This window comes from Bison bison, unplaced genomic scaffold, assembly GCF_000754665.1.
Source record: "Bison bison bison isolate TAMUID 2011002044 unplaced genomic scaffold, Bison_UMD1.0 scf7180017864371, whole genome shotgun sequence".
Lineage (NCBI taxonomy): Eukaryota > Metazoa > Chordata > Mammalia > Artiodactyla > Bovidae > Bison > Bison bison.
Genome location: NW_011494943.1, coordinates 16543786 through 16554044, shown reverse-complemented (window position 1 = coordinate 16554044; position 10259 = coordinate 16543786). Strand labels below are relative to the sequence as shown.

General features: G+C 35.7%; 1 protein-coding gene across 1 annotated transcript in view; it reads left to right on the top strand.

The window, feature by feature from the left end:
* The window catches only part of EFCAB13 (EF-hand calcium binding domain 13), a 175963-nt gene that overhangs the window by 152770 nt on the left and 12934 nt on the right, over positions 1-10259 (top strand). Inside the window, exons 30-33 of the mRNA XM_010856564.1 lie at positions 1930-2005; positions 6232-6336; positions 8451-8510; positions 9865-9969. Coding sequence (XP_010854866.1) covers positions 1930-2005; positions 6232-6336; positions 8451-8510; positions 9865-9969 — 346 coding nt within the window. The remainder of the gene's footprint in view (positions 1-1929; positions 2006-6231; positions 6337-8450; positions 8511-9864; positions 9970-10259) is intronic.

Sequence of the window (10259 nt, the reverse complement as noted above, 5' to 3'; positions counted from 1 at the left end):
CACCTGGAAGTTCACGGTTCACGTATTGCTGAAGCCTGGCTTGGAGAATTTTAAGCATTACTTTACTAGCATGTGAGATGAGTGCAATTGTGCGGTAGTTTGAGCATTCTTTGGCATTGCCTTTCTTTGGGATTGGAATGAAAACTGACCTCTTCCAGTCCTGTGGCCACTGCTGAGTTTTCCAAATTTGCTGGCATGTTGAGTGTAGCACTTTCACAGCATCATTCAGGATTTGAAATAGCTCCACTGGAATTCCATCACCTCCACTAGCTTTGTTCATAGTGATGCTTTCTAAGGCCACTTGACTTCACATTCCAGGATGTCTGGCTCTAGGTGAGTGATCACACCATCATGATTATCTGGATCGTGAAGCTCTTTTTTGTACAGTTCTGTGTATTCTTACACCTCTTCTTAATATCTTCTGCTTCTGTTAGGTCCATACCATAAACCTAAATTTCAAAAATACCATACATAGATGAATAGATGGATGGTTATGTGACAAACCAAGTATAGTAAAATGTTAATAGCAGAATCTAGGTGGTGAACATTCATTGCACAATTTTTTCAACTGTGCTGTATGTTTGAAATTTTCATAACAAAATGCTGAAAAAATTCCATGTTTAATTTCTTCAACATGTCTCTGTTCTCGCTACCATGGCCATATTTTAGGTCCTTTTTTTTTCTGATTTCGCATACTGCAGTGGCTTCCAGAATGTAGCCTTCACAGTGATCCATATAAAATGCAAATATAATGATATTATGCCTCAATTTAAAATCATTTATTGGTTTTCAGTAATGTACTAGGAAATGTCTCACGTGCCTTCATATGGTAAACAAATAAGTAACTTCATGATTTGGGCCCTGCTTATCTGTCTAGTCTGGAAAATCCCATGGACTGTGGAGCCTGGTAGGCTACTGTCCATGGGGTCGCAGAGTCAGACATGACTGAGCAATTTCACTTCACTTTCACTTATCTAGTCTAGTATTTTACCCTCAAACGTTGAACTTTTATTCCAGACAGACATATATCATGTTTTTTCATCACAATTTTGCTTTGTTAATGTATTCCCCAGTATTCAGAGGGCCTCTTTTTCCCCTTTTTCTGACTAACTCCTCCTTGCATATTAGAGTTGAGAGCCACCTTTTCCAAAAAGCTTTTCCTTAATTGCCCAGGATGTATTAAATACCTCATCTCTGTTTTCATAATCACTGTACATATATTTTTTCATTGTTCTTGCTACACTGTATTGTAATAATATGTTTATATTTATTTGCTATCTGGTAACTTTAATGTGAGCTTTAGGAAAAGAAGTACTATTTACCTTCAGAAAAGGGCTTACCATTCATCTTTCTATAGCCAGTACTTAGCAGAGTACCTGACATATAAATTGGCATTCCATAAAAGTTGATTGAGAGATGGACAAATAATTCAGTAAATGACTGGATAAATAACTGAGTAAAATGACTAAATGATTCCTAAAGAAAACAAATAACTGCTTTTGGTTAGGTCATGAATATTTACCTCTAGTATATTGTTACCATTTGTCAGCGGCAATTCTGAGTGACAAGAGAGATCAGTTAGGAATAGACTGGAGATAAAAATACGAACTTTTTTTGACCAGCAGTCCATGCTTACAATTCATAGCATTACCAGAGTTTAGAATCTTCAGGGGATAAACTTGCATGGCTGGTATTTCCTGTCATGCTTATAAGGTTATTTGCCTAGTGAAAGCATATTTTACTCTGGGCCAAACTTTATAGTCCAAGGGTCAAGGGCCAGCTTACTAAGATAGAGTCAATCTCTGAAAACTAAGAAGTATGCATTAAAATGAACCCAGTGGATAATGTGAATTTTGGAGTAACAAAATTTAGCTAGCTTCTGGAATATTATTTGCAAATCTTTTTTTATGAATTTGCTTTCTATATCAGTTATGCCTTACTTATTTAATAGCTCAAGGGAAGACTGATCTGAAAACGCTGATGGATACAGTACAAGTTATTACAGGTTAGTGAGATGTTACTATAAATTTAAGATACTAATTCTTGACAGGAAACTATGTTTTTTCTATGACAAATATTTTGCTGAAGTATGATGTGTGTAATTACTGTTTTATAAAATCATATTTATCTAGCTTAAGAATTATTGCAAAATGAACTTATCCGTGTCACCCTGAATCAAGAAATAAATAGATCAATAATCCAGAAGATCCCCTATAGCCACTTCCTTCATACTTTCTACTTTGATACTTTCTAGAGGTTATTAAATCCTTTATTCTAGGATCACAGGTTAGTTTCATCTGTATTTGAACTTTAGATGGAACTATATGATTTATATTCTACTATATTTATTTCTGTATCTATTTCACTGCCTTCTTTCATTCAGCATTATAGTAAATGTTTTTCTCTGAGATTTATCCATATTGTTGCATGTGGCAGTGGTTTGTACTTTTCATTGCTGTAGTTATAAAATGCACTAAATTACAAGCAAGTAGAGATATTTAGAGAAAAAACTTACTTTGGTAGGTGAAATGACTTCTAATTAATTCATTGTACCTGAATGCAGTTCTGTGTAATATTCCATTGCATGAGTATACTAAAAAGATCTATTTAATATACTCTTAAAGGACATTTCCAGTCTAGAGCCGTTGCAAATAATTTATTATTGCTATTAATATTCTTGTATATACCTCTTGCTGAACACATGTGCACAATTCTGTGGCCAGATACCTAAATGAAATTGCTTTGTCATAAGATAGGATTGTGTATACTTTATTAGATATTGTCCATTGATTTTCTTAAGTAGTTGTACCATTTTACATTCCAACCAGCAGTGTATGAGAGTTCCAATTGCTTTACATTCCTGCTAATATTTGATACAGTCTGTCCTTTCCATGTAACTATTCTGGTGAGTACATGGCAGTGTCCCACCGTGGTTATTACTTGCATTTCCTTGAGGATTAATGATATTGAGCACCTTTTTCATGTTTATTGGTTAATGCCTTATTCCCATGTTTATTTTGATAACTTCTTTTGTAAAGTTTCTGTTCATATCTGTTGTCTATTTGTCTGCTTGGATGCCTCTCTTTTAGTTATTAAATTTTTTATGTCCTGCATTTTACCTATAGTTTTTAATGTATTCTGGATACAAATCCACTATAGATTATATAAATTGTAAATGTCTCACTGTATGTATTACATTTTCACTTATATCTTTTGATGAACAGAAGTTTCTATTTTATGTGTAGTTGAATCAATTAATCAATCTTTTGTAGTTAGAGAGTTTAGGGGCGTATTTAAGAAATCCTTGTATGCACCAGGGTCAAACACTTTTCCTATTTTATCTTCTGGGAGCTTTATTACTTTTTTTCACATTTTCTCCTATAATCCTCTTAGAATTGATTTTTCTGTGCAATGGGATAAGGGTCATTATTTGCTTTTTTCTAAATATATACTCAGCACCATTCATTGACAAGATGATCCTTTTCCCCACTGCAATATAAGGCAAACTTTTTCATAAATTAAAGACCACAAAAGTGTTGCTGATTCTGGATTTTTTCTTTGGTCTATTTGTCCTTGTACCAGTATACTATACACTTAATATAGCTTTAATATGTCTTAATGTCCGAAGTGTAAGTCCTCCAAATTTGCTTTACTTTATAAAGATTGTCTTGGTTATTCTTGGTCACTTGCATGTCTGTATAAATTTTAGAATCAGCTTTTAATTGCCCCTGCAGATCCTGCTAGTGTTTTATTTGAATCTAGATCAATTTACACAGAATTAACATCTATGCAATGTTAAGTTTTCTGACTTACGAAAATCAGTGGTGTGCTGGTGAAATGACTCTCTGGAAAAAACAACACCTGATTTGTAGCATATTTTACTTTCCATAGTGTAAATGGACTATAACCCACCAGGCTTCTCTGTCCATGTGGATTCTCCTGGCAGGAATACTGGAATGGGCTGCCATGCCCTCCTCCAGAGGATCTTCCTAACCCAGGGACTGAACCCAGGTCTTCCGCCTTGGAGGTGGATTCTTTACCATCTGAGCTACCAGGGAAGCCGACTAAGCACATAGTATAAATACTTTCACCCTGGCCAATTTCAAGCTACTATTTAAACACTAGCTCACACAGCATTGTAAAGCAATTTTCCTCTAATTACAAAATAAATTAAAAATAAATAATACAGCAGTGTAGAAAATCAAAAAAAGAAGACTAACTCACAAAATTCCTAAATTTTTAACAATTGGCCCTTATGAGCCACTTCAAGCTAGTAGTACATCACTGAAAATAGTTCAAGGTAATAGCACATCACTAAAAATGTTATCAGAGAAGGCAATAGCACCCCACTCCAGTACTCTGGCCTGGAAAAATCCCATGGACAGAGGAGCCTGGTAGGCTGTAGTCCATGGGGTCGCTAAGAGTCGGAAACAACTGAGCGACTTCACTTTCACTTTTCACTTTCATGCATTGGAGAAGGAAATGGCAACCCACTCCAGTGTTCTTGCCTGGTGAATCCCAGGGACGGGGAGCCTGGTGGGCTGCCGTCTATGGGGTCGCACAGAGTCGGATACGACTGAAGTGACTTAGTAGAAAATGTTATATTTATTTAGGTCAACTTAATCTCTCTCCTTTGTTAGAGTTATTCCTAGGTGTTTTATAGTTTTTTTATGTAATTGAAAGTGATATATATTTTTCTTATTTAATATCCTAGTCGTTGACATATAGAAATGGAGGTGATTTTATCTGTATTTGTGTCTGTGTGTTAGTCGGGGTCCGACTCTTTGCAACCCCATGGATTGTAGCCCGTCAGGCTCCTTTGTCCATGGGATTCTCCAGGCAAAAGTACTGGAGTGGATTGTCATCTCCTTCTCCAATTTGTGCCTGTATATGTGTGTGTATCAGAGAAGGCAATGGCACCCCACTCCAGTACTCTTGCCTGGAAAATCCCACAGATAGAGGAGCCTGGTGGGCTGCAGTCCATGGGGTTGCTAAGAGTTCGGCACGACTGAGCGACTTCACTTTCACTTTTCACTTTAATGCATTGGAGAAGGAAATGGCAACCCACTCCAGTGTTCTTGCCTGGAGAATCCCAGGGACGGGGCAGCCTGGTGGGCTGCCGTCTATGGGGTCGCACAGAGTCGAACACGACTGAAGAGACTTAGCCTAGCATAGCATGTGTGTGTATGTGTATATATTTTGTTTAGGATTTTTGCGAAGTGGAGTTAGAAATTCTCTGGAAAAGTTTGTATTTAATTGCATCATTCACAGATGAAACACTCTAGGACTGGAGATTTTTATGTGGGTAAGATTTTAAACTGCCAGTTTAGTTATCTTAGTAGATATAAGGCTATCAAGATTTTATATTCCTCTTGCATCATTACTAAGTTGTGTTTTTCTAGGACTTTGTCCCTTCTAAATATTCAAATCAGTTATATATTGGTCATAATATACTCATTATCTTTTTAACATCTGTAGAATCTGTAGTGATTTCCCCTTTGTCTTTAGAAATATTCACTATTTATATTTTCTCTTCTTTCCTTTGTTAATATTAGTACAGGTATTTATCACTTTTGTAAGTCTTTCCAAAACCCAGGTTTTGGTTGTATTGCTCTTATTTAGAGTTTGTTTTCCATTTCAGTAATTCCTTCTCTTTCTTATTTATTTTTTTCTACTTTTGAGGGGTTTAACTTGTTGTTCTAACTCTTTGAGGTAGAATCTTAGATTATTAATCTTTTCATCTTTTCTACTGTATACATTTAAGTTTATAAATTTCCTTCTCAGCACACCTTTACTTTATCCCACAAGTACTATTATTATTGTTATTTAATTCAAAATATGTTCTAAATTCTAGTGTGATTTTTGACATATGATTTATTTAGAAAAATGTTCTTTAATTTCCAAACGTATGGGAGTTTTCTAATATCTTTTGCTCTTGATTTGTAGCTTAATTCCATACTGTATACTGCACGGTTATTTGTACCCATCGTCTTTATTATTATAATAATTTAAAAATTGTATAAGCCTTATTGATTGTATGAATTATTATTTTATAACCACCGTTATGGGAATGTCTCTTTTGCTAGAGTTAAAGAAATACTGTTCATTCTCTGTATCTGCAATTGACTGCTTATTGTTTAGCAGGTGTCATTATGCCTTATTTTACTTTCACAATTTGAAATTATAATGTTTAAAAAAATCTCATCTTTTTCTCCTTCTTTTGTTTTGAAGGAGGAGAAGTTGACCTCAGTGATATGGATAATGTCATGCAAAATATGGGAATAGAGCCCACACCTAAAGAACACTTGGAGCTAGTGAATTTACTTCCAGTTTATGGTGAGTATTTCAAATATCAGCATAGATTTCAGGAGAGTTAATATTACCTTTAAGAGAGTTAGTATAGTCATCAAAAAAGTTATTCAGTTTTTCAAGCAATAGTTGGCTTTTGAGGAGATAATGATATCCTTAAAAAACCATTTTATCCAATACCCCAGGTTTATTATAGATAAATTATAAATTAGAGATAATTAAACATATCCAAATTTTAGAGATAATATATTGACTATTTAAGAATTTATAAATTGTCATTTAAAATATATCAATAGCCCAATCAATTCTAAGTCTTGACATCAGGACTGAGGAATGTTGATAGTTATCTTTCATTCCACTGAGATGCTGATAGAAAATAGGAGAAGGAGGAGGAGAGATATAAAACTATACTAGTAGAGGGAAAAAAAGAGAGTTAGAAAAAATATAAAATAAGGAAATGTTTTTGCTTTAGCATCAGCTCAGTTCAATTGCTCAGTCGTGTCCGACTCTTTGTGACCCCATGAACTGCAGCACGTCAGGCCTCCATCACCAACTCCCAGAGTTTACCCAAACTCATGTCCATTGAGTCGGTGGTGCCATCCAGCCATCTCATCCTCTGTTGTCCCCTTCTCCGGCCCTCAATCTTTCCCAGCATCAGAGTCTTTTCCGATGAGTCAGCTCTTTGCATCAGGTGGCCAAAGTATTGGAGTTTCAGCTTCAACATCAGTCCTTCAAATGAACACCCAGGACTGACCTCCTTTAGGATGGACTGGTTGGATCTCCTTGCAGTCCAAGGGACTCTCAAGAGTCTTCTCCAACACCACAGTTCAAAACCATCAATTCTTCGGTGCTCAGCTTTCTTTATAGTCCAACTCTCACATACGTAGATGACTACTGGAAAAACCATAGCCTTGACTAGACGGACCTTTGTCAACAAAGTAATGTCTGCTTTTTAATATGCTGTCTAGGTTGGTCATAACTTTCCTTCCAAGGAGTAAGCATCTTTTAATTTCATGGCTGCAATTTCACCATCTACAGTGATTCTGGAGCTCAGAAAAATAGTCAGCCACTGTTTCCGCTGTTTCCCCATCTATTTCCCATGAAGTGATGGGACCAGATGCCATGATCTTCGTTTTCTGAATGTTGAGCTTTAAGCCAACTTTTTCACTCTCCTCTTTCACTTTCATCAAGAGGATCTTTAGTTCTTCTTCACTTTCTGCCATAAGGGTGGTGTCATCTGCATGTCTGAGGTTATCAATGTTTCTCCCTGCAATCTTGATTTCAGCTTGTGCTTCTTCCAGCCCAGCATTTCTCATGATGTGCTCTGCATATACGTTAAATAAGCAAGGTGACAATATACAGTCTTGACTTACTCCTTTTCCTATTTGGAACCAGTCTGTTATTCCATGTCCAGTTCTAACTGTTGCTTCCTGACCTGCATATAAGTTTCTCAAGAGGCAGGTCAGGTGGTCTGGTATTCCCATCTCTTTCAGAATTTTCCACAGTTTATTGCGATCCGCACAGTCAAAGGCTTTGGCATAGTCAATAAAGAAGAAATAATGTTTTTCTGTAACTCTCTTGCTTTTTCGATGATCCAGCAGACGTTGGCAATTTGATTTCTGGTTCTTCTACCTTTTCTAAAACCAGCTTGAACACCTGGAAGTTCACGGTTCATGTATTGCTGAAGCCTAGCTTTGAGAATTTTGAGCATTACTTCACTAGCATGTGAGATGAGTGCAATTGTGCAGTAGTTTGAACATTCTTTGGAATTGCCTTTCTTTGGGATTGGAATGAAAACTGACCTTTTCCAGTCCTGTGGCCACTACTGAGTTTTCCAAATTTTTGCTTTAGCATAGTAGGTATTAATAATTTTCTCAGGTGCTAAAGAATTGATAGATTTACCATATTAAGAATTTTTCTTACATTTTGTTTTATCATTTCTAGAAGATAAATTTTAGGAGCAAATTATTTTTTGCTCCAATTATTATTAATAATAATAAATTAATAAATATTATTTATTATTAGGTAAATTTTAGGAGCAAATTATTTTATGGTCTATATTACTGTACTTGGATATTTAGTATTGCTTTAGTATATCTAGTTCTTTTTCCTATGACCTAAATTATGTTATTTTCTTACAGCTACATCTGATGGAAAAATATATAAGAATAGGTTGTTGAACTGTGTGAAAGCTACAAAAGGTGAGTGAGATACAAATTGAAAATTCAGATTGAGACTGTTGTGTGTCACTCTTGTCTTTTTCTTGTCATTAAATATTGCTTGCTGTCATTCATATATATGTGTATATATATATATTTCCATAATTACTTTTAATACGTATATATGTGTTTTGTGCCAGTCTGAGCCTATCAATAACCAGTGCTGTGATTGGATTGGCCCTTGTGATTATTGTTACAATTGCCAGATACCCTTGAATATAAATCATCAGGAAACTTTGGAAAAATAAAGGCTTATTACTTATATGACCAGAAAATTACTCAGTACATCTGGGGTCACATAGTGAGGTTGCAAGGAGAGAGAGTGCATGCATGAGCCTGGAGTTCCACTTTTATTAAGGTTGAGGGTGGGAGCCTAGTGTTTTGTGTTCTCACTCTTTACTGGTGAATTTAGAACATAAGAGTGGAAGTTTAAAGAGAATAAGTGGTTCAAATGATTGGAATCTAAATCAGCCAAGATCTCTAAAACAAAGGCGCTTCAGTGCTGTGAGATGTGTGACAGTCAATGTATTCATTCAAACCATCTTTGAAGCGAGTGCACTTGAATTACAAAAAGAAAAAAAAAAAAAACACTGTCAGGATTTACACTACTGTTCATATTGATTAAATAATCTCCTGTTTTATTTTAAAGAGATGTTCTAACAATTTAGGTTTGCCTCAATTTTGGCTGTGGATATATTAAAATTTAAGGCTATTATATATTGAGATGTGCTTCCCTGGTAGCTTAGTTGGTAAAGAATCCACCTGCAATACAGGAGACCCTGGTTCAATTCCTGGGTTGGGAAGATCCTCTGGAGAAGGTATAGGTTACCCACTCCAATAGTCTTGGGCTTCCCTGGTGGCTCAGATGGTAAAAGAATCCACTTGCAATGCAAGAGACCTGGGTTCAATCCCTGTGTTGGGAAGATTCCCTGGAAGAGAGCATGGCAACCCACTCCATTATTCTTGCCTGGAGAATCCCAGTGGACAGAGGAGCCTGGAGGGCTACAGTCCATGGGGTCGCAAAGAGTCAGACATGACTGAGTGACTAAGCATAGCATGTAGTGAAATACAGTGACCAAACTGAACATAAAAACTGTTATGTTTGTTTTTTTTTCTGCTAAAATTAACCTGCATGTTTTCTCAATCTGCTTTCACAAAAAGCAGATTGTGTTATATAAATTAATAGATTAGTTTTAGTTCATTAATGATCTTCTTTAAGCACTTAAATGTCCTTGACCTCTATTTTATGATGAAATTAATAACCATAGTACATAGGCATTAATATTTATTATATTCTGAGTTTTATATCAATTCCTCACATCTTTATCTTTTTAAGGATTGCAAGTTGATGTTCAGGATCTTGATGCTATTCTTGGAAACATGGCAGTCAAACTCACAACTGACGAACCTACTGACCTAACTCCATATATACCAGTTGATGGTAAGTGCCTTAGATATCATTGTGCCCTAGTAAGAATTTGGGGTTTGGGGCTGATATTTTTGATAGTACTTATTTGGCTTAAATAAGAATGATTTTTTTCCTCTTAACATATTAAAATTTCCCAAGGAAAGGTAATGCCAAAGAATGCTCAAACTACCGCACAATTGAACTCATCTCACGTGCTAATAAAGTAATGCTCAAAATTCTCAAAGCCAGGCTTCAACAGTACGTGAACCATGAACTTCCAGATGTTCAAGCTGGATTTAGAAAAGGCAGAGAAACCAGAAATC